Raw genomic sequence first — 23,539 nt, forward strand, 5'->3', positions numbered from 1 at the left:
TCTTATCCACTTAAAAAGAGATCCACTTCTTGGCTGTATAGTTTTCTCCCAGTTACGCAATTCAATGCAATGCAACTCTGTGACCATTATTTTCTTATATCTTTTGGCAATCTCATTACCTAGAGTCCTCCAGCGCTTACCTGGGGTTATAGTTAGCGCAGGCCCATTATTGACCAAAAAGCCGGAAGACTCTGGGCTAGCTCGAGATTGATCTTCTCCTGAAGTATTCTTTGCAGTTGCGCGCTCCGAGGTTTAGGAAAAAACTAGGCCGAGTTGGCATTGCAATGCATTGTGGGGCTGTTTAAGGGTACACATTTCCAATCCCAAAATAGCTTCTCGCTTTCGTCCCCTAAAACAGCCTCACAATGAATGCACTGCAATGCCAACTAGATCCAGGCTTTCACTCGACCTCCGAAAGCCTTATAACCCTTCGATTGTAGTTTCCGTGACTTAGCGCATTTAATTTAATGCAGTACGCGTTTCTGTGCATGAACTACGATACACTGCGGTTTTACGCTCTGCGGTCGATGGGTCGTCGATCGAAATATGCTGAATTATCATGTTACATTTCCGGTTTAAAATTTTACTCAACTCCTAGTTGAAGCTGGACTATTCAGCGGACATATAAACAGAATAATTTCGGTCGTTTTTTTCTCCCATTCATAACACAGCGTTTATGAAGCCTGAAACCATGAAGCAAAGCGCTGTGTACAAGCAGTTTTGACCTTGATTCATCGATATTAACACCGCACGGAAACACTAAAATATAATGGTTTTCTCTTGACACAAACAGTGCGTCCTTGTTCATAACTTTTCCTTCTAAGATTACAAGGTAGCCCAGTACACATGCGCGAAGCATGTATATAACTCTTGAATAACTGGATTCTGTATTGGCAAATAAGTGACAGTATAGGCCTCTAAGTCTAACTGCTTAGGCTTATACTGTAGGGTACAGAACGTTTCTCCTCGTTTGTCATTGGTGAAATTAAGTACGGAGACCACACAGTAACTGCAGCTTGCTGGACGATCGGTTTCTAAGATGTTTCCTGTGCGTGCCGTACTATTTTCAATTCTAAGCCTATTTATTTGCTCCTCAGTAGCAAGAAGGCTGCAGATCCGAATGGTGCAGGGAAAGCACCATTATGAAGGAAGAATTGAAGTTCTTCACAATGATAAGTGGGGAGAGGTTTGTGATCATAAATGGGATTTGAAAGGAGCGAAAGTTGCGTGTAGGATGCTTGGTTTCCCGGACGCTTTGCGATACACCTCAGGGTAAGACACTAATTATAACATCAAATCTTTACACTTACACAGATTTTATCTCTTATTTATTACTCTCCATTATATTTCTATAGCTAGGTGAGTAGTTGTTTGTGGTGACAGTAAAAATGTCGCATATTCAATGTCTAGTATATCTATGCCAAGAACCGACTGCTAACTTACAAAGGAAATATCGTTGGCATAACATTTGATCTGCTATCCCTGTCAAAACATATGTAATAGTAGGTGTTCAAAAAAATCTAAACTTTGGAAGCAAAATTGCAAATGAGTATTTGGCGGATCTCTTATTCAGCTTATCTTACACCTAATCTAAAGCAAATAGCTAAAATTTTTAAGATTCGTTCTATTGCACGAGAAATATTTGGTTGCATAACGGTCCTAATTTCTTCACTCTTTCTGGAATGTTCTGACGTAAATTCTTTATACAAAAGGTTATAAACCCGAGTGTTAATTGACTTTATGCACAGTAAAAACCAAGACAATTTCCTGAATAAAATCATACACTATCCCTTGCCAGCATTGTGATAGTCTCCTCTGCAGCCGTTCTTAGTGTCGGTCCGGTCCCACTAAGAGGGAAGTGTTTGCACACCTACTGGAGACTAGCATTGTTATGGATAATAGCTTTTTGTGCGAATTCCAAGTTTTCTATTTTATATGATTATCGAAATATCTTTTTTGAATCTTGACAGCTTTTTCTTGAATGCACGTGAAGAACATCACGAAAGCTGCGAACATATACTTGCTCACTGACATACGTCTGGGATACTTTAGTGGTTGTGTTTGTCTTTATGTCTTCACTACTGAGATTAATTTGTAAACTCGAATAGCTTAGAGATCTAGAAAGTCGATTGTTCTTAAAGTGATGTTGATTCCGGTGGTTAGGTACAGGGTCTCTAGATTGCAAACAGTCCTTCTTTTCCCTCCAAATTCAGCCTGAGGGAAAAGGCCCAACTCGGCTGAAGTCTGGAGGGGAAAAGAACCGTTACATGTGACAATTTGCAAGCGGACTCCCATAGGGCCGACGCGCGTCCGGTCAGACCGCGTGCTCTTTTTATTCAGCTTAAGTCACGCAAAACTGAAGTAAGTCACACAACGATATTTTAGCCCACAGGTCACTTCTTGCATAATCAAGCCCGAGGTTTTCATGTGGTTTGATTTTTTTCTAGTTACGCATAACCCACTCAAACAACCTTCTTATTAATTTACTCCTTTGCATTGATGATGTTTTTCATAGTGACTGGTTTGGACGCGGAAGTGGTTACTTTTGGATGGACGACGTGCAGTGTAACGGAGATGAATGGACATTGGAAAGATGTTCCCGTAAAGACTGGGGAAGGTGTAACTGCAGAAGAGGTCAGACAGCTGGTGTAGTTTGTAGGATGCGGGACGAGGAATATGTCATCAAACCTAGTCCTTCAAATGCAAGCAAAGAGGTATGGACTTAACATTGGGTTGTCCGCCCTCCAAAAATTAGTCTACATATTAGAGAGACTAATGCGGGGTAGGCCAATCACCACGAACCTATTAAACATGTGACATTCTAAATTGAATTAAATTATTATATGATTCTAATGTGTTTCACGCAAAGATATTTCAGCCTCTATGCCATTCCATGCATGTAAAAGGCTTAAAGTTTTTATGTGGTATAGTGTATAGAATGAATAAACAAAACATGCCCTTTCTTTCCAGATCGTAGATCTCCCTATTCGCTTACTTGGTCCAATGTTGCATGACCTCATCAGTGAAGGGTTAGTTCAAGTGCAGATCGACAAGCAGTGGGGATACGTGTGTTCTCATGGATGGACGGAAATGAACTCGAGAGTTGCATGTGGAATGTTGGGGTACAAAGATTACCATCGAGGTCCTCTTGTCCGCCCTCAAAAAACTAGGTAATACGTACATCAAATGTTATATGTTTTTCGTGCGGGAAAAAAGGCAAAGTTGCAGTGTGTTTCGCAGGTTCCCGTTAAACGATAGTTCAATTTTACACATGGTATCCGTAAAGCGATATTCAATGTTTGTACCTCTCATTGCCGCTACTAAGGTTTCAGTAATTTTTCAACACTTTAAACTATAGACTTGCTAAAAGCCATGACAGTCGTGACATAAGGTGCACGACACTAATGTAAACTTGATTATTCTGTGCGCGCAAAGCCGTGACCTAAATGCATTTTTTTTTTTCCATAGTGAAAAGAAGGAAAAAGACCTTCCAGAAGGGGCATTCATGGTATCGAATGTGAGTTGCGCTGGACACGAATCATCTTTTGTTGAGTGTAGACATAAAGGATGGGGACCACTAAAGTGTGAGGGAGGATTTCCAGTCAGAATCAAGTGCAGTCGATCACCAATGTTTGTGGTAAGGTATATTGAAAAAATAGAAAACGCGCGCGCGTGCTGTGTGCAGTTATAAAGCACGCGGGGTTGGCAGAACACGAGAGAAGTGTTAGGAGAAGCACGACGCGTAGCGGACTGCTTCTCGACACTTCTCGAGTGTTCTGCTAATCCCCAAGTGCTTTATAACTGTACACAGCACAGCAAGCAAGTTTTTTATTTCTTTTATAAAATACAGATAGTCAGTATATTCTCAATTACTATTATCAGAAACTACCCGCCAGCCACCTCAGTGATGTACTATAAATCAATTTAATTTTCTTATAGATCGCTAAAGTATCTTGTAGTTATTTCCATATTCAGATAGATTCAAATTCAGTATTTTCCGTAATGCATTATCACTCCAAAATAATTTCTTGGTAATATTTTTTACTGTTATAATAGGGGAATGATGTCAATTGGGAAGCAAGTCCTGTTTCCTCCTCATGTCACACTTTTATCGTCTATAATCCTCGTAGTCTTGCTTCGTACTGTCTCATGATCTTCATACATTCTTTATCGTACTTTATAATCGCATTTAATATGATTATCTAGCAATAATTAGCTCCCATCTGAATTGCCCTATTTCACTATGACGTCACTACTTGTTTATGTGGGGGATAGAATCGCCAAATCCAAGAGAAAATTCAACAAAATTTGCTCCTAGCGAAACAGTTTAATCTAAAATAGCCTGATTTTCAGATATAATATGTGTTAATATGTACTAAAAAATATTCTGAGTGTTTGCTGGCTATTTAACTTCTCTTCGTGGATTGATACGAGTTTTAGAACAATTTTCGGCGAATTTGCGTTGATTTGACCCCCTCCGACGATCCTTTGCGCTTAAACAATAGATTGTTTTGATGTGACGTCATAGTGAAATAGGGCAATTGTAATGTGCAAACGAAGAATTTCGTTTGTCTTGCCATATATGGTGGGGCAGGCAGGCAGGCAGATACATATTTGCAGTGTGGGTATCATGATGTGCCGTAAAGATGCATGCCGGAAAAACGAAAAACTAATTCCTCTTTTTCTTCTCCAACAGAACCCCAATTTGCGATTACGTGGTTCTTTCAATCTTCATGAAGGGAGAGTTGAAGTCAGAAATCCAAACCCAAGTAGTAAGCAGCACTGGGGGACAGTTTGCGATGATCATTTTGGACTGAAAGATGCTAACGTTGTCTGCAGAAGTATTGGACTTGGAACAGCTTCCAGAGTCTTCACAAATGCGCACTTTGGACAAGGTGTGAGAGGGGTAGGTTTTCTTGATAGTTTAGATATCCCTTTAGGAAATTTACTCATATATTGGTCGTAATTTAAAAACCTATCCTACTTAGATCTTGTTATTGAGGTCATAGAGCGTTTTCGTGTGTATAATCTCTTGCCATGTATAAAAAAACACATGGCTACGTAAATACACATTTATCTATACGGGCCTGAGAATACTTGCATATTAATTCTCACTTTTCTATTTTTCTTCCAGATTTATAAAGATGACGTCAACTGCAACGGTTGGGAGAGGGATTTTGGTGACTGTAGAGCCAACCTTCAAAGTAATTGTAACCATTACGAGGATGTGAGCGTGCGATGTAATGTACCAAAGCTTTACAACAATAAGGTAGTTAAAACCTAGGTCTTCTGCGTTCCTTTTCTCATCTGGGCTTCCTGTCGAAATCAGAAAAGGAGAGGGACTGTTTCTTAGAGCCTGAATTACCGAGTCCTGGTCAGCACCTTTGTTCATCGGTGCTGATCAAGAGGAGAATGCAGGTCTTTGTGCTTCCTTGGGAATGCATAAATGACTAATGACACGATATTTTTGAAGATTCGTATTGCAGGAGGAATGACCCCACATGAGGGAAGAGTCGAAGTGTTTGATGGGAAAAGATGGGGTGCTGTTTGTGCGGAGCATTGGGGTATAGAAGAAGCCGTAGTGGCGTGTCGACATCTTGACCTTGGATTTGCCAAGAACGCCATAACATCAAACTACTTCGGTGTAACTAGCCTTCCAGTGATCTTCTCTAATGTGGACTGCAAAGTTAGTTGTTTAATTTGTTTTAGCTAATATTTAGAATTTTAGTCATAGGCTGGTTAAAGTTAGTTGCTTGAGAAAACCCTGGGGAAATGCGCATGTTTGGAAGATCGTTAATACTACGGTGGAGAAATTTCAGTTCTTGACTTGAAATTTCAGTTCTTGACTTGATGTTAGCCAAACGCCTTGAGGCAAAAACCCACCCATCTCCTATTAATTCACGGTCCTTGTGTTTTTTTTATTAGTTGGAATAGAATGTTTTTTTTAAATCATTGTCTTAGCGCAACTTGTTTTTTTCTGTGCGCTGATTGTCAAATTCAGTATTAGTTAATCTTTTCGTTTTTCTTTCAGCTTGATGAAATATCTTTGCACCACTGTGAACGAGCCATACCAAAAATTACAAGATGTCGAAGCGGAAGAAAAGCGGGTATCATTTGCACGAGAGGTAATTTGTTTTCGCTAAAATCGGCTAGCGGGCCCTGCCAAAGAGGGTTTTAGTATATTGGAAGAGTAGGGCTGAATTTCAGCATGAGATAGTCCCTAAATTCTTGTCCGCGGCTTGCATGTTTTCTTTACCTAAATTTTAGAAAGATTAATTGTTTGCTAAAAAAAACCTTTACTCCCAACTGAAGCTTTCATACACTTGCTGATTGGTTTTTCTTTGTGTCCTCCCTTCCCCTTCTGCAGCCGTTCCTGATCTTGTTGTCAACGTAGATGAGCTTGAAAAAAACGTTCGTATCGACGCAATACCACTTGCATACATGCAATGTTCATATGAGGAAAACTGTCTTGGAGAAAGCGCAAGGGAGCAGTGGCCCAACAATCGATACTATACTCGTCGATTGCTTCGTTTTACGACCAGAGTTGAAAATAGAGGATTGGCTCCCTTCAAACCCGATGTGCCTAAGTCCTCTTGGCAATGGCACCAGTGTCATAATCACTATCATTCGATGGAAGTGTTCAGTACTTATGACTTGGTTGGTAAGATATATAACGCTTTCTTCGCTTTGTATTAGTCGTACTGAGGTTGAGGCCGAAAAAAACTGGGTGGAGTTGGCTCTACAGTGCATTATGAGTCTGTTTTATGGGACAAAATTAAATGAGACGCCATCTTGTTAATGTGTCTCCTAAGATCACAGTCCCACAATGCACTGTAAATGCTAACTCGACCCAGTTTTTCCGCATCCTTGGAACGGCTAATATGGATTGATGTATTTTTTTTTCCTTTTTGCTATAGAGATCCTACGTCAATATTTGTTGATCGACTGCATATATCTAAAATGCCTTTAAATAAGAAAAAAAGTGGGCTTCTATAAATTTTATCGCGCTTTTAATTTCATGTTTCATGTTTTCAATTCCAGGAGTCGAGTTTTGGGCATCCTTGTCAATCAAAAATTGGATTTCTCACGATTTGATAAGCGAAAGTTAAAACGCTAGAAAATTCGCTCGCGCCGTTTGATATATTTTTGCCTTGCCCAGGCAGTTTCAGACGGTCCTGGATCTATCAAAGATGTATCAATCGCTCTCATTAATATATGGCCACCTCGAGCGCGATTTCTCATACCCGCACACAGCAGGGTTTCATTCCAAATCAGTCTGTAAGATTGATTGATAATTATTTCTTTCAATTCAAAGACTTTTCTGGTATAAAGGCGGCAGCAGGCCATAAGGCAAGCTTCTGTCTCGAAGACACCGTATGTGATGAAGGTATTCCGAAAACGTTCAACTGTACCGATGGAGGCGACCAGGGAATTTCACCTAACTGTTACGACGTGTACAAATGGAACATCGACTGCCAATGGATCGACGTCACAGATTTTCCTCATGGCTCGTTTTACCTTCGTGTCACAGTGAATCCAGACAGAAAGGTTGCCGAGTCGGACTACTTGAACAATATTGCAAAATGTGAACTCTATGATTATGGGAACTTCGCCGTCGCTGCGAAGTGTCATTTAGGTTAGTACTAGCACGAGTTTGTAATTCAATTTATTTCATATATGGGAACTTTGTTACGCGCGCACTGATTGGGAGCACTGCAATCTCGTATCCAGAGCCTTTATTTCTTACTGCGCATGCTCGACGAGTTAAATATTTATTTCGTCGAGCATGCGCAGTAAGAAATAAAAGCTCTGGGTACAAGATTGGCGAGCATGGTGCTGGTGCCATCTGCGCTCGCAACCTAGTTTTCAAAAAAAGTTAGAAAACATTTTATAAGATACAGCAATTTTTTGCTTTCTACATATAAGAATAAAAAATCAATGAAGATGAAAACGCGCGCATTATTAGATAATCGGATTATCTCCATGGATAAAGAAATGTTTCTCTTTGGGGGAGTGGGCGGTGAATGCCGGGATAGGAAACGTCTGTCTGAACTTAGGCTTAACCTTTATCGCTGAAAAATGTATGTTTTTTTAGTTCTTTCTTCTGTAGTAGATACTTGCTCGTTATTCATATAAAGGGTTTAATTCATTCACGGCAGCCAATGACAGAAACGATTCAATTTGTTTGCATTAAAGAAGTAAAATTTCCCAAAGGACCGTGAAATGCCAGTTATGAAACCCACTCTATCATTTTATGTTTTCAGAGGAATGTCAATCTGGAATGGACACCCACGGAGGCAATGCAAAAGGCGCTTGTTGTGTTTTTCCCTTTAAATATAGGAACAAGGTCTACAGGTCCTGTACCAAGAGCGGGTATAACAGGTTTTGGTGTTCGACGACTTCAGACTTCGACAGATCAAGGAGATGGGGCATATGCTACTAGACTGGTATGTGGAAACATTTGTTTATATACTTATTTCAATAAAGTTAGTCACCTTAGAAAGCTACAAAGCAGAGACCGACAAGGATTAGGGATAGATAAAAGTTTTTACATGTTTCAACTGCTTTATGACTGTTGATGGACAACTTTTACCAATTACAGTTTCACCTCTTCTAAGCAATTAAAGTTTCAGCTCTTCTAAGCATCCCCAAGCTGCTGTTTGCATCAAAAACAGCGTTACTTGTTTGATAAGATAAGTTTGATAAGTTTCCCATTACCCGTAATGATCTCAGCTTTCTACGTTTCTTTTTTCTTTTTTTCTTTTTTTTTTTTGACTTACTTTATTGCAATAAGTATACGCAGTGTGTTGTAAACAAATATGATAATATACAACCCCAATCAGAGACCAGTGCAGTGGCTGATAGGTAAAAAACGCGTCAGACATTTTGCAAATCAATGAGGCAAGATGTAAATGTATTCGTTTTGCCCTACGATTCAACTATGACATGGTACACACAGGGAATTAACTCATATTCAACACCGAATGTTGATTATGTTTATAAGGACTGCGCAGGCATTGTTAACAATTTTAACGTAACAAATCTACGTAAAAAACCCACAAATATACATCAGAAATTGAGCTTGCGCAAATCCACTTGTAAGAATAAATCAAGGATTATCTTAAATATTATTAATTGTGATTTTCTTTTTCTCATTCATTTTCCAGGTTTCGCCATATTCAATTTTTCATTCTACACAATAGAAATATTTGTAAAAAATCAAACTTGTATCTTATTTAGTTATATTGATTGAGATGGAAAATGGTTACTACCACGCCAACGGTGATCCATGGTCGTGAAGCCGTCAATTCTTTTGTTTCAATTTTGTCAAGAGAGTACAAGTACTTTATACACTCTTGATTTTAATGTACATTGCGATTCCATTGCATGTGATAACCAGTAATAAGGGGATGAATGATGGTTTGTCAAACACATTTTTGCTCCACTTATTCGAAATAAAACTAAAACTGATTTCTCTGTCTGTGTCTTTCTTAACCAGTGCTCTTCCTAAATATATGGTCGTGAATTTCCCCCTCACCAACACTTTTATTAGCTTCATCATTTTCTCTCGGTATATTGTCACACTTTCTCTAAATAGGTTTGATAGTTTACTTCAGCCTTCCTCGATTAGTGTTTCCCAGCCTAACCGACACAGAAAACCAATAATTGGCTAGTACCAGGCATTGCTCATCTCTCACGCTGTCCTTGCCCTTTCAATGAGCACTTTGTCCATAGCGGCCAAACCTCAACACACACACACAAAAAATGATTACACATGTGCCGTAGAGGAGATCGTGATAAGTCTTGACAATTTCTGTATCATTCTGACCCACCAATGATTAGGGCTTTCTCTCCTTGGCCTACGCGTGCGTATGAGGCGATTTCTGGCACCGTGCAAACAAAAGTAGAAATTGGGTTCCCTGCGTTAATTCGCTAAAATAGCTGTGGGCTCCCTGTGTGCCTTGCGCGCGGGGAACTAAGAAAGGCGGGAATTATAAAATTGAGACGAGGTCGCCATGTTGTTGGGTCTTCGGACTGGAGCAAAACCACGGTCAAGTTATTCCTCTGCAGGATAAATTTTCACGATGAAACGCTTAAAAACAGGTAAATACATACCTTTAGCTACACTTAAGCTCAGAAATCCTTCAAATGCAAATTTTTAAGCCAATATTGATATTTATTTGTGATAAAAAAGTCAACCTTATAAAGCATCTGTTGCCCTATATACTTAGACTAATATTCGACTAATATCATAGTATATATACTATATTTACGACATATGATAGTTCCCTTTGCAATACTACTTTTAAACTTCATGGATGGATTTGAATTCTTGGACAATATCGCATGTGGAAGGTCATGTTTTTGAAGTATATAGTGTATATATTTTAGCAGTATAAAGCCTAAATCATTTTTTTCTAAGTTTCTAGATAATTTTGTGTTTCCAATGTAAGGTGTATTAGAGTAGGGTTGAGGGGGGGGGGGGGGGGCTAAGGTTATACTTTGATTCTGCCCCCCCCCCCCTCCCCAGATATAGATATACAGCCATCTCTTCTTTGGAAAGAAATTGAGTCATTCTAACTTAAATACACACCTTAATTAATAGTTTACACATTAAAAATAAATACAAGTTGTCTATGATTTCAAGAGTCTTTAAAATATGGACGTTTTGGCTTCACAACTAAAGCCTTCATCAGCAAGATAGATTATGCATAAAGGTGTCCAAAACCTATTTCTTAACAGTCAAAGCTCTGCAAACATTAAGCACATGAGCATGTTCATCAATAGAGTTTTTATTTTAATAGAGTGCCATGCTTCCAGAAGCACTTTGCATATTCTTTTATATTACCTTTAATCACAATTGCCCTATTTCACTATGACGCCACTGCTTGTTTATGTGGGGGATAGAATCGCCAAGTCCAATAGAAAATTCAACAAAATTTGCTCCTAGTGAAACAGTTTAATCTAAAATGGCCTGGTTTTCAGATACTATCTGTTAATATGTGCTGAAAAATATTTTGAGCATCTGCTGGCTATTATACTTCTCTTCGTGGATTGATACGGGTTTTAGAACATGGTAAATTTGTGTTGATTTGACCCCCTCCGATGACCATGATCCTTTGCATTTAAACAATAGATTGTTTTGATGTGACGTCATAGTGAAATAGGGCAATTCATATCTCTGTTTTAAAATAATTTATGTATTTTATACCAGCATGATACTTAGCCTGAGTGCAGACCGAATTTAACTCTCTTAAGGAGATTTAGATTCGGTCTTTATGCATGCAGGCTACATGATACTATACATTGTTTCAAAATGTCTCTTGTTGTTTAAATCTTTAAAAAAGGTACTTGCGAAGTATATTAGTAATTTATCTGATTTTTACACTAAATCAATAAGTATTGCAGATCAGTCTTATGAATAATTTATGACAAAAGTACAATGGAAATGGTTATCCAGAGGCAGATCCAGGAATTTGAAAAGGAGGATTCCAAGATTGCCTCCACACAGTAGAAGCCGGTAGTTTAACTTCATGAAAGGGGGGGATCCAATTTCATTCACTGAGTGTTAAGAACATGATTGGCTTTAAGATCTTATTGGGGGTTTCCATGGAACCCACGAAACCACCTCTGTATCTGCCACTGTTATCATATAGAAGTTTTTAAAAATCAGAAACAGATTTATCCTTACTGCTATTTGACTCTCTCTAACATAGATTTTCTAGCACAAATTAAATACTTAACATGTTAGTAGAATGCAAAATATAATACTCATAAAATGATATGTAGGACAAAACTGAAACCTTTTGAAACATAAACTAAACTGCAGCTTGCCATCTTGAATGCACTTAACGATCTATCACTTATTTAATCTATTGAACTGTAACTGAACACACTTTCAACTGAATAATTAACACCAAAACCATAGTATTTTGAATGAATGGTAATATTCCAATTTTCTCAAAGTAATTAATTTGATAGCCATTTTCACCATTGTTATTTGTTTTGTCAAATTATGTCTTCAAAGATGGAGGATTTTCTGTTTGATAGTAACTTTCATAGATTTTGCTTTCAAAATGGACTTATTCATAATGAAAGTCAGATGGACAGTACATATTAATATGTGTAGGGCAACAGCTACTTAAATTAATGAGATTTTTCAGTGGTAAAGTAGTATCTTTAGCTTTGAAATGATATTGAAGGGTTTCTCTCCCCATTTCTTTATAAGATAGCTGTTATGACCGGTGATATAATTAATAATAGGTTTATTATAGGAATAAGTCAGGAATAAGTTACGTGAATTTCCTATTGTTTCTCAAGTGAGTCTTCGGTGTCATGTTTGAATGACTGCGCTTGCGTGCCCACAAGTTGTGTTCCCGCCACTTTGAGGACGGACTCGTATAAGTCTTTTGCAGAAAACTCGAACAAATGCAACTCTCATCTCAGCGTTAAAAAATAACAGTACTAGTGGGTCCAATGCAGCGTTTGTGTACATGATACATAAAAATACGTTAAAGTAGATAGGATTTAGTTTATGTCCACCAAATTTGTGTATGGCTTGAACGACGAAAAATGGCAGCCAACAAATGATAAAAATGCCACCAATAACAGCAAGTACGACAGCAGCTTTAAGGTCTCTCCTTCGCTTTTTGGTTTGTTGGTCAGTGTGAGTCAGAGCTGGGGTTTGTTGTGCTTCCATCCGTTTAGCATGGTTACGAGCGATGAGATAGATTTTAAAGTACGCCATAAACATGACGATGCTTGGGATAATGATAACGAACATCCATAATGCAAGTACAAAGTATAAAATTTCCGACAGTTTGTGTTCACTGGATACGCCGCCACTACTGCAGATCGAATCCTTAGATCTCCACGTAGTTGGTGGAATGGCAAGCCCAAGCGCGCCAATCCATATTCCTGTCAAAATTGTCTTTGCAAAAGCAGGGGGCATTTTATCGCTGTAACTAAACGGTGACGCAATCACCAAGTATCTATTTATAGCCACCGTGGCTAAAGTACCAACTGACGCCGAGCCAAATAAAACCCCCAGTGGGGTAGTGAAGTAGCAAACTCCGTAATGTGGGTACCAGTCTTTGTCGACTCTTATCAAAATGGACGTCGGTATTTTGAGTAGCGCGTTTAGAAAGTTAGCGACGACAAGATTAAGAATGAAGTAGTAATGAACGTTCTGGAGTAGACTCTTCTTTATTATAACGATACCTAATAAGGCGTTACCAAATAAGGCAGTTACTATGACCAGACAGAGGTAGGAAACCAAGATAATGTCACTCGTGCTTAGAGCACGTGATTTGCTGACGTCAGGCGGTTCTGTGCCATTCATTGCTATGGCGACAGCAGTTGCTAAGAGACTCTTAAATTAGGCTTGTTTTTGGGGACCTGAAATTAAAAACGAATCAGTTACTGCGGAATAGTATCGAGGGATTCATTCTTATATCACACTATTAGGCTCAGGTCAGACGTCGAACTTCACATGAGCCGAACCTAATTGAAACATTGGATAACAAGGCGTTCTTCTTTGATGCCATTAGGTTCGACTCGTCTAAAGTTTGATGTTTGAACACAAGCCGGCTTTCTCCAAAAACCTACCCATTGCCTGATAAATGACAAGATTTTAGCCTTAGTTATTATGTTTTAATCAAGCGCAATAGTACTGAAATGTATCTGGAGAATGTATTCGTTGGTCAGGTTCACACACCAAGATGTGTCTTTTACATGGTTTACAATTTATTGCCCTAACGATGCAAACTCCGTTTTCTAACGAAAAAAAGTTAAGGCCAAAAAATCGACTGCGCGTAAAGGCAAAAACAAGTTTTCGTTATGAAATTAAGGGTAACGAATATCAAAACTGAAAAAAACTACAGAACTGTTCTTTGGTCCTATATTAGTCAGTCAACGTTCGCTTTATTTTAGGTTTGCGCAATTCTTGATCTATTGGCTATTTTTAAGGCATGCTATTGACCCCTTGCGTATACGGAATCCCTACCTGGGGTTCAAAACATTTGAATATATATTTAATATCAATCCTCAAGAGAAGGGTATTCTTTTATTTTGACCCCCAGATTGAGCTGCTTTGACGTCACATGCAAGAGGGTCTATAGTCATATAGACAGCTTGCGAGAATGACTTTACACAAACTATTTAACCTCTAAAATATGAAATAACCACGCAAAAACAACAGCTGACTCTTTTTTTCAAAACAGTAAAACCGCCGTAGTGAAAATAGTCTTTAAGAAATTGTCGGATTCGTCTGTAATCTATATTAAACAGCCATATGAAGCGGTTCGTACTTAATCTTTTAAGATTGGAGTAAGAGCGTAAGAAAATGTAATATAATCTTTAAGATTCGCCATTAATTGTTTTGATCAATTAAAACCGACTCTATTAAAGAGTTTTTTGATTTTTAATCATTTGACCAATTTTATCCTTTTTAAATCGTTAGATTATATAAACTTCTATATATTTGTTACTTCGCTTCGGATGCTCGATAACAATGCTTAGAAATAATGTTCCTTGCATTACAGAACTTACATACTTGTTTTCGTTAATTTGAGTTCCTTTCTTTGTCGTTGTTGTTGTCGTTCGGTAGTTGTGCAATATCTCGAACAAAGTTTTCCCAAGTCGACCTTTTAAGCTCAACACCTCGGAATTCAAAGGCGTTATACAATACCTATCATACCGATCCTCGCCATTTTTCTTGACGGTCTATTTCCACAACACTTTAGTCCTCATGTCCAACATAAGCGTGAATACCACTTGCTCTAATTCAGTGACAAACCATGATAGCCACACATTGATTCCTTCCTTACTTAGTTCATACTCATAGCTATGACAGAATCTGGCATCTTCTCACGATGAGATACTGAACTAAAATTCAGATATTTTATCCTTACTTCTAAATGGTTTTGAACCCATAATGACTCAATACGCAGTCATATAATTTCGCGTAGTGAATTATAGACCAATCAACGTTGTCCAATCAGTGGTCGTCGGCGAGTGCATGTACTTAGGGCCACTGAAGTGCCCATAAAATCGAAACGCTGGGAGCTTCAGGGTTTTAATTAATTTGTCGGTATTAAGAAAAGAAGTGAAAGGAAGGAGCTCTAACTGTTATAATCTAACGATGTATGTTCCCTGGGCTGGTTATAGAATTACTTTTTTAAATTTGTTATTTCATGCATTCTTTAATTGGTGTCATTTAATACCGTTATCGTTAGCTGAAATCTATCCATTATGTGAGCTGAAATCTATCCATTATGACATCGAAGTTTGCGGTTGTTGTTTTGATCTTTGATGAAGTTAAATGAATAAGAAGAAAGACCATAATTTATTGAAGAATGGACATTTAATGAGGTGTTTCTCGAAGGGTAATGAGTGACATCTAAATATAATGACTCGAAGGATAGCGACATTTCTGTTATGACAACGTTTAAAAACAAAACAAAAAACGTTAAAGTTTAATTATCGTAATATGCTTAAAAAATAAAAAATACGTGAGCGATTTGCCACTTCGTGACGAAATAGCTTCAGTTTTTTTCCTTATACAAGTGGTAACACTTCCAATATCATAAAAACTAATGCGTCTAGGTACGAGGCTCAATTGCTTTTGAAAATTAAGTCACTATATTTTTAGGGGGAAAAAGAAAAAGAAATGTGACTAATGATCGTGACTGATTTAAGATAAGACTTATCGTTCTTAAAAAAAATCTTTGTAGAACATTATTTTTGAATAGATAGTTCCCATATTACAAGATATATATGAAAATAAAACTTCTTAAATTCTTAGAAAAGGAGATTGAACAAATTCTCATCTATTTTTTGTTTTCCCATTCTTTCAATTTCCAATTCCAATAATTTCCAATTTTTCCTTTATACGTGATTCGTACAGAATAAAACGTATATGGTATTATAAAGCTTAACCAGAAACCTGATTGAGTTGTTGTCATTTTATCATTAAGACTAGACATGCAATATTTACCAATTTAGGTCAACTATCTGAAGTAGATAAATAAAGTCATGGACCTTACACCATATACTACTTCGTGTCCTACTTTGATTAGGTTACTGTTTATTGCGTAGGTTGTCAGATTAGTCTTACAACACTACATGAAGTAATAAAAGACAGATTTTTATCACAAATAGGAATCAACGCCTACCATTGGTTTACCATATTCCTTTCCTCCAGACTTCCAATAACAACAACGATAATGATAATAATTAATAATAATACAATAATAATGATAATAATAATGATGATAATAATAATAATCCTTTTAAAAAAATATTCAGTTGTTTTTTCATCTACAAACATTTATTTTTTCCTGAGCTTTCCGTTATATATTTTTTCACTCCATTTAGCTCGCTCTGTAATCATCTAGGATTACGCTGGCTCCGCATGTAATCAATTTTGTGGGTTTTTTTTTTTTCAATTGTAACACCATATTCACCGATGATGGATCTAAGATCCGAAAGCTCGAAAAATAATTAATATATGTAGATGAAACAACAACTGAATATTTAATGACCCCTACATGCATTTATTGTTGTGGAACAAGCTAACATAGAACATCAAGAACAGTGATAACATTGATATTTACAAACAAGTGTGTGCAAGAAAGTTTATGCTGTTTGAATGTTGAATTTACATTGACTTAATTGTTTGATTATTTTATACTTTATCGTATAAGCGCTATTGAACTCAGGGAAATAAATAAATTTATTATTATTATTGTTATTATTATCAATATTATTATTACCACTACATTCAATGTTATATACGAAAAACTCTAATGATGAGCTTCTCATATAAAATTTATCATAAATATATTTTCCCGCTTATATCTGACGTCATCAAGAGACTTCACGCTATTCTGATATTTCCGGTTTCACTCACGCGAGAAGGCAACCATAAAGAATAGAAACTTTCTGCACAGTATTTGCATAAAAATAGAGTTCAATTCCCGGAGGATAGAGAATGTATTGTCTTGGTACCCCGTAATGCCGCTGTAACGTCACGTGAAAACGCTCTTTAAGAAACGCAGTGTTTGGAACATTGATTTTATAAGTAGCATTTTATTTTGATATATATATTTTTGATTATCTGTGAATTCATCGATAGAAATCAATTAAAATGATTCTAAGTGTTTTTTTCTCATCCTTATGGGTCTTTCTGGAATAGGACTTTTAACTGATAAGACTAGAGATATTTTCATTTTTAATTATCAATACTAAGATGAGAATAGTCATCAATCTATCTTGATGTTTTGATTTCAACTCTAAAAACAGGCTGCGTTAAATTTCATCAACATCATCATCTTGACATTATCAACCTAGCGTTATCACGCTCACCAAGCCACGATGTGATATACATCATCATCAAAGGTTGAAGAGGCGAATGGCGATCGATGATTGATTATTGCACGACCAAAAGGAACTATGTTCACACATTTACTCTCATATGTTCACACTATCAAGGAGACATAAATTGAATGACAACCGCGGCAACTCGCTATCTAAGGTCTGAATGGTACAGGCATTGTTTAGGCGTTTAAAAATGAATTTAAAAATTTCTTTTTACTCCACAGTTCCTGTAAGTCGTGCAATCGAAATCACCGATCGTCATCACCGTCATTATAATCATCATCATTTCAATCCAATCCTAAACATTAGCATCATCATTATCATTATTACTATCATTCATTAGCATAGTTATTATGATTACCACCATTATCATCGTTATTATCAGTGCCATTATTATCATTAATTACAACAATCATTACCATAAGCATTATCATTACCACCACCATTATCATCATCATTATAATTGCCATTATCATCATTAATTACAACAATCATTACCGTAATCATTATCATTACCACCACCATTATCATCATTGTTTGTAAACGAAACCAATCCAAAACTCAGTCATGTCATACTTTTTGTTTTGTTTCTGAATTTAGTAATTATCAGTCATAGGTTTCCGTTTTACTCCCACGAGATCTACTCAACAGTACGTTCAACTCAGTGAGCTATCATCACACGCTCAGACTGGCACATCACCAATACCGATAAAAGATTTATTGAACTTAACCAAAGTTTAAAAGAGAGTAAACTCGACACTTGAATCTATTGACGCGACTAACCAATTGACTAACTAATCAATATACACCAACCCACACACATGCACGCGTTGTTTTTAAACCATATAGTGTATAGCGTGCTCTCAGTTTACTTCTTGAACCAATACCAAATTTCTCATTTCTCTACTAAATTTAAAGTATCCGATCGCGTGTGAAGAAGAAAGTTAGATATCAATAATGGTTTATGTTTTAGGACCAAGCGATAGTTCCTTAGGATTGAGCAACTAGTGGTAATGATGACACTAAGTGATATTTTAGTTCGTTGATATAGCGTTAATGAATGTTCTGTCTCATAGAAACTTATTCGACCGCTCACTACATTATCTCTTTGTGTTGGCACGATGCACTCCAAACTATGGTCTTTCCCGAGTTTGCTCGAATGACTACAAAACGCAGTGGCTAGTCCATAGTCGAGGTGCATGGGTGTAGGTATCAATTACCCCAGCCTCAACTTGAAACCTTTGTTCCGTGTTTCTTCTGGTAACTATTTGGAAAAAGGTTCACTTGGTGTATTGCTGAATATTGCACTTCTGTTTAAATATACGTACTCTTAGTGCAACGAATCAATTTGGTATCTTTTCTAACTATAACTTTTACACAATTAACGAAATGTATACGTATATTTTTCCTAATGAATATAGTCCTAAATTGTTTCGGTTTCCCTGTATTAGTTTTTTTATAGTTTATCTGTTGTAGTTTAAACTATTAAATATCAAGTTTCTTTTTCTTCCGTCGTCTTTTTTTTAAGTAAAACTTTTTAAAAAGTCAGTTGTTGCTGTGTTTTTCTTCTTCATTTTTGTGAGAGTTATACGTGCATATATACAGTTGCTTTAAAAAAAAAAATCCTCGTACTACTCAAAATTTACTCTACTATTCCAGGGCACGAAATTAACGCTCGCAAAATCGCAAAATGAGAGTGAATTTTTGTATTTAGCGAGTGACAAAAAATTTAACTAGCTAAGTTTTGCGAGTATGACCACAGTCCATAAATTAAAGGGAAAAGTTTAGAACCCGCATCAAGTAACGTTCGTTATTCACTGCGTCCCGCCATCGCTAGTGACTTTGAATTTTTTGCTAAAAAGTTTAAAAGTTAATTTCGTGCTCTGTATCCTAAGGCGTAGCATATACAGGAAATAGTTGATAAAGCGTGTTTTCAGTAAGGTTCGTGACTTCGAGCTGATCGACTCAACTATAGTCAAACTGCTATAATTTCATAAACTTCGAGTCTCCATGTCGCATTTCGTTATTAAAACTTCTTAATTTCCTAAACCTTTTCAATACACGAGTCTGTAGTTGTCACGAACTATAGTTTTTACCATCTAAACTTACTCAGTTTGTCCAAAGATGAAGTGGTCCTCGCCACGTGAGCTTGACTACAAACAAACTTTAATTATTACATTGAACTCACTCTTGAATGAACCCATCTTATATTTCATTCTTGAAAGTTATAATTAGTGGCCAACCAATAAAATGACATTTCTGTCTTTATATCTCGGCAAATGTCCTTTGATGTTGACGTGTATTATTGACGCTCTGTGCTTCACTTCGAGTGGAGTCTCCACAGTAACATAGCGATTATCAAAATACATCGAATATTTGAGACTGCCTTGTTTTAACGTGGTCTGATCGCCATGATATAAAGGTTACTACCCTGTGAAAAATGACCTGAAAATGTTGATTGGAACCAAAATAGTTTCTAAAATTAGAAATTAAATTGCTTCGGGTCAAGTATTTGCTTGAGGTTTTCGTGATTTTTATCCGTATTTTTCCACTTTTTGATTGGTTGTTTATCTATTATCTGTTTCTTTTTTTTCCCCTCTCTATTCTCATACGTTAACATTGTAACATCATGTCCATCGGTTGTTTCTCACAAGCCATAAGTGTTGGGTGAATTGATAACTTTGTTCAATTCAGTAGATCAACCAAAATGACGACCATGCATTTGGCTACTTATTTCATTCTCATTCTCAGCAAAAGTCAAAAAAGCAAGTCATAGCACGTTTTGCTCTGAATTTAAACATATATTAGTAGCCAATCAGGTTACTGTTAGGAATATATGACTTCATGCTAGTGTTTTCGTCTTTTTTCATATTGATTGTGCAACAAATATGGATAATTTTGTTAAAACGGATTTAGAAATTCATGTCGTAGTTATGTTAGAAATTCATGACTATGACTTTATCGGGTTGAAAAAAAAACGAGGTTGAAATGTTAGAAAATGTAGTCAATTATGCCATGAAATATCTTGGAAAATGTTATAGGTAATTGAAATTAAAAAGACAGAAACTGATAGAAAGAAAGGAAGGAAGGAAGGAAGAAAGGAAGGAAGGAAGGAAAGAAAGAAAGAAAGAAAGAAGGAAAGAAAGATTGGAGGAACAAACGAAGGAAAGGAAGAAACGGAAGAATAGAAATATAGAAGGAAAGTAACAATGTTCGCGTAGTCAACTAGAATATATTCGGCAGGACTTGAAAATTCTACATCTGGTAACTTGAATATGTATTTTCTTAACTGCGTTTTTTACAACGTACGATTCAATCCTGCCTAAGTCGGTGTTTGTATTTATTAGAGAGTTGAGAGTTTAAGATTCTTGTTAACGGCAAACGTGAAACGTCAGTTGACCATTAAAAAATTCCTTAAAATTAGTGAAAAGGAATCGCAAAAATTTCCAAGTAGTAGTTAAACATAAGAATACTTGTCTTTATCAAGAGGGTTTGCAAAAGGTTAAGTGAAATATAGGGAAACGATAAAAATGTGGTCACGTTGGCCGTTTGCGGGAATGAAAAACGGGAATCTTAATCTGCCTATTGTCATAAAGCAGATAGAAAAAAATATACTGATTTTCATTCGGACTAGCTGGCTAGTAAGAATGGAACTACATAATAGAATGTTATGGCTGTAGATGTATTTAGTTAATTGATAATGAATTTTTAAAGCCAAGCTGCCAACATTTGGCACTGATTTTTGATTGAAAATCGTTCCTAGCACTCAAAATGGAGCCAAAATTGAATAAATATATTTAATTAACGGAGTCAATGAACACGTATTCGAGCAAAAAATCGGCACGTATGAGAGCCAGGGCTATCAATCTAACTTGGGTAAATATTCACAATTTTTAGAGTAATAAACACGACTTGCAAAACGCACGTATGAAAGCAAACAAACAAACAAACAAACAAAAAACAACACACAAACTGCAGTTTTAATTTCCTTTTTGTTGCCTTAACCCTTTGATTTTATACTCGAAATTGTTCTTTTTTCCTAAAACACAAACCGATTTAGTGATTACATAATCTTAAGATTTTCCCAGCCATCATACCTCGTTTTTTCTTTGCGATGGCAAATACTTCCCACTAACTTTAGTAATTTTTATAGTTCGCTTTCAGTACGTAGCTTAACTACGTCAGCTTTAGTAAAACTAAGACATTTATTCCGGCTCAAAATAATGACTAAGATCAGAAATTAATAAATGGGAACACCTTCCACATTAAATTTTTGCCAGAACATATTTTCCATTATAATTTTTTGGCATGAATTTAAAACAGATTTCCGCCTTTCTTTCATTGATTCGGACGTTAAATGAGCATTAGTTTGTCCTTTGGTCTTGCTTTAAAGGTCTTCATTCAGGAAGATTTTAAGTGTCGGTTCTTTGTTTGTTGAAGTAGCTATCTCAAAAAAGGTTAGTGAAGCTTTTGTTGCATGCTGCATGTTGTTTACCAAGCTTGAAATGTATTATATTTATAATATATTGTATTATATGTAAATAATGTCAATACAGAAGAAAATATACCCGAAAAAATGTGCAGACAAAGTTTGGAATTTTTCATATATATTGTTCTGAATTCGCTGATAGGATTCAGATCGCCCATAGTGCATTTCGAGCTTTGTATTATCGACCTTTCTTTAGAATATATTGTATATCAAACAGTGATATTTTTCTTGAAAACGTTTTTTAACGGCAGTCAAATGCATGTTGTAGTATGAAGAGGTTTTACAGCACTTATGTTGTATATAGCAATATATTTGCATGAAATAAAGGAATAACTGCTGCAAAATGAAATAAATAATATAGTAATGATAATAATAACAATAATGATAATGATAATAATAATAATTAATAATTTCTTCTTTGCTAAAGTATGTTTCCATTTTTTTCTAACGAGGTTTTTTTTTGAAGTTGAATTTTTTTCCTCCAAAAAAGAATTTTCTTAAATGTGAAAACCATTCTATTTTCTTTTCATGTTTGATGTTTTTAATATGCATGGCTCCTTCTTTGCTAAATTATCTTTCCATTTTTTTCTAACGAGGTTTTTTTTTGAAGTTGAATTTTTTTCCTCCAAAAAAGAATTTTTTTAAATATGAAAACCATTCTATTTTCTTTTCATGTTTGATGTTTTTAATATGCATGGCTCCCGTGAAAACCACTCTTTTTCTTGTTTAAGGAATCCAGTCCCGTTTGCCCAGCATCTAAAATCTGAATATCACGACAACTTCTCTAATGAATTGTTCTTTGATCCGTTGACAACTTACCTCAAATTAACTTGCTTTGTCTACACGACCCTAGGATCAAAAGCCTGATTCATTGCGATAATCGAGCTTCTCTAATCTTCACTGGGACTTTTCTCTAATGTTTAACATTCACGCAAGGGTTCTTTTATATTAATACGACCTAATGTATTGTACCTAATGCATCTTGGGATCACCGTCATGTATTAAGAATTTCATCTGTTCTATCAAAAACATTGTCATTAATTAAAAGCTATAATTGATGTACACTATGATAGACTTACAGTCACGTATAGTCAATCGATCTTATTTCAACAGTTCTCGCTAATGAAAGTAAACATCGTCGTTGATATAAAACATAAAATCTTTCCTCATCAGGAAGTTAGGCAAAATTTCCTCGATTTCTTTAATGATTGTGTGAATTTTGTAGTTAAATTATATCCGATAACCAAGGAAAAATAAAGCTCGTAGCTTAAGGCTTAACGATGGTCTAATGGCTAAAGAAAGCCGCCTAACGGACGTTAATCGATTTTAGATTTTTTTAACGATTGTCATGTTTAATTTTCCGCTTTAGATTTTGACACAAATGAACAAATGTCCCAAGGTTTCTGTCAAAAAATCAGATAGCGTTTTGACTCTTGAAGAAGGTTTTACTGGTTTTTCAAATGATTAGTTACTGTACTTTGTTGTTGTGCTGAAGGAAAGAATGTTTACACTTCGAAAAAAGAAGGCCATATTAAGTAGGCATTTGTTTAGATTACATGTAAAGTAATTACTTTCCCATTTGTTCATTCAATTTAATACGAAAACTAATGAAAGAAGACGAGGTGTCGTTAGTTTTTTTAAAGATCAGTAAGCCTCAACAGACTTTAGACC

At 36.2% G+C, this 23,539-nt stretch overlaps 3 protein-coding genes across 11 annotated transcripts in view; 2 read left to right on the forward strand and 1 right to left on the reverse strand.

Annotated features, from left to right (window-relative positions):
- The first annotated feature begins 849 nt into the window (after positions 1 to 849).
- Positions 850 to 9,471, forward strand: LOC116293145 (lysyl oxidase homolog 2A). Its single transcript, XM_031700574.2, has 12 exons — positions 850 to 1,272; positions 2,516 to 2,714; positions 2,971 to 3,170; positions 3,469 to 3,637; positions 4,697 to 4,906; positions 5,135 to 5,269; positions 5,474 to 5,686; positions 6,032 to 6,125; positions 6,368 to 6,661; positions 7,316 to 7,636; positions 8,265 to 8,447; positions 9,168 to 9,471. Exons 1-11 carry the CDS (start codon positions 1,040 to 1,042, stop codon positions 8,441 to 8,443), a joined length of 2,247 nt encoding a protein of 748 aa, XP_031556434.2. The 5' UTR covers positions 850 to 1,039; the 3' UTR covers positions 8,444 to 8,447; positions 9,168 to 9,471.
- A 533-nt stretch (positions 9,472 to 10,004) lies between these two features.
- LOC116293246 (galanin receptor type 1) overlaps positions 10,005 to 23,539 on the forward strand; it is a 115,943-nt gene continuing 102,408 nt past the window's right edge. Inside the window, exon 1 of the mRNA XM_031700682.2 lies at positions 10,005 to 10,104. The gene's annotated coding sequence lies outside the window, so the exon portion shown is untranslated. The remainder of the gene's footprint in view (positions 10,105 to 23,539) is intronic.
- Positions 12,251 to 23,539, reverse strand: part of LOC116294097 (5-hydroxytryptamine receptor 4) — a 66,697-nt gene continuing 55,408 nt past the window's right edge. For 5 of the 9 annotated variants that reach the window (XM_031701809.2, XM_031701662.2, XM_031701737.2 and 2 more), the window contains one exon: positions 12,251 to 13,398. In XM_031701809.2, the coding sequence (XP_031557669.2) occupies positions 12,335 to 13,342 (1,008 nt within the window). In that variant the 5' untranslated portion in view covers positions 13,343 to 13,398 and the 3' untranslated portion in view covers positions 12,251 to 12,334. Of the gene's footprint in view, positions 13,399 to 14,550; positions 15,046 to 19,488; positions 19,534 to 22,687; positions 22,777 to 23,539 lie in introns of those variants that run through there. The other 4 variants (XM_031702179.2, XM_031702326.2, XM_031702108.2 and 1 more) reach the window with 4 other exon arrangements.

The sequence above is a fragment of the Actinia tenebrosa genome, unplaced genomic scaffold (genome assembly GCF_029948245.1).
Source record: "Actinia tenebrosa isolate PJP-AT-01 unplaced genomic scaffold, QUT_ActTen_1.0 PGA_scaffold12__29_contigs__length_12842862, whole genome shotgun sequence".
NCBI lineage: Eukaryota > Metazoa > Cnidaria > Anthozoa > Actiniaria > Actiniidae > Actinia > Actinia tenebrosa.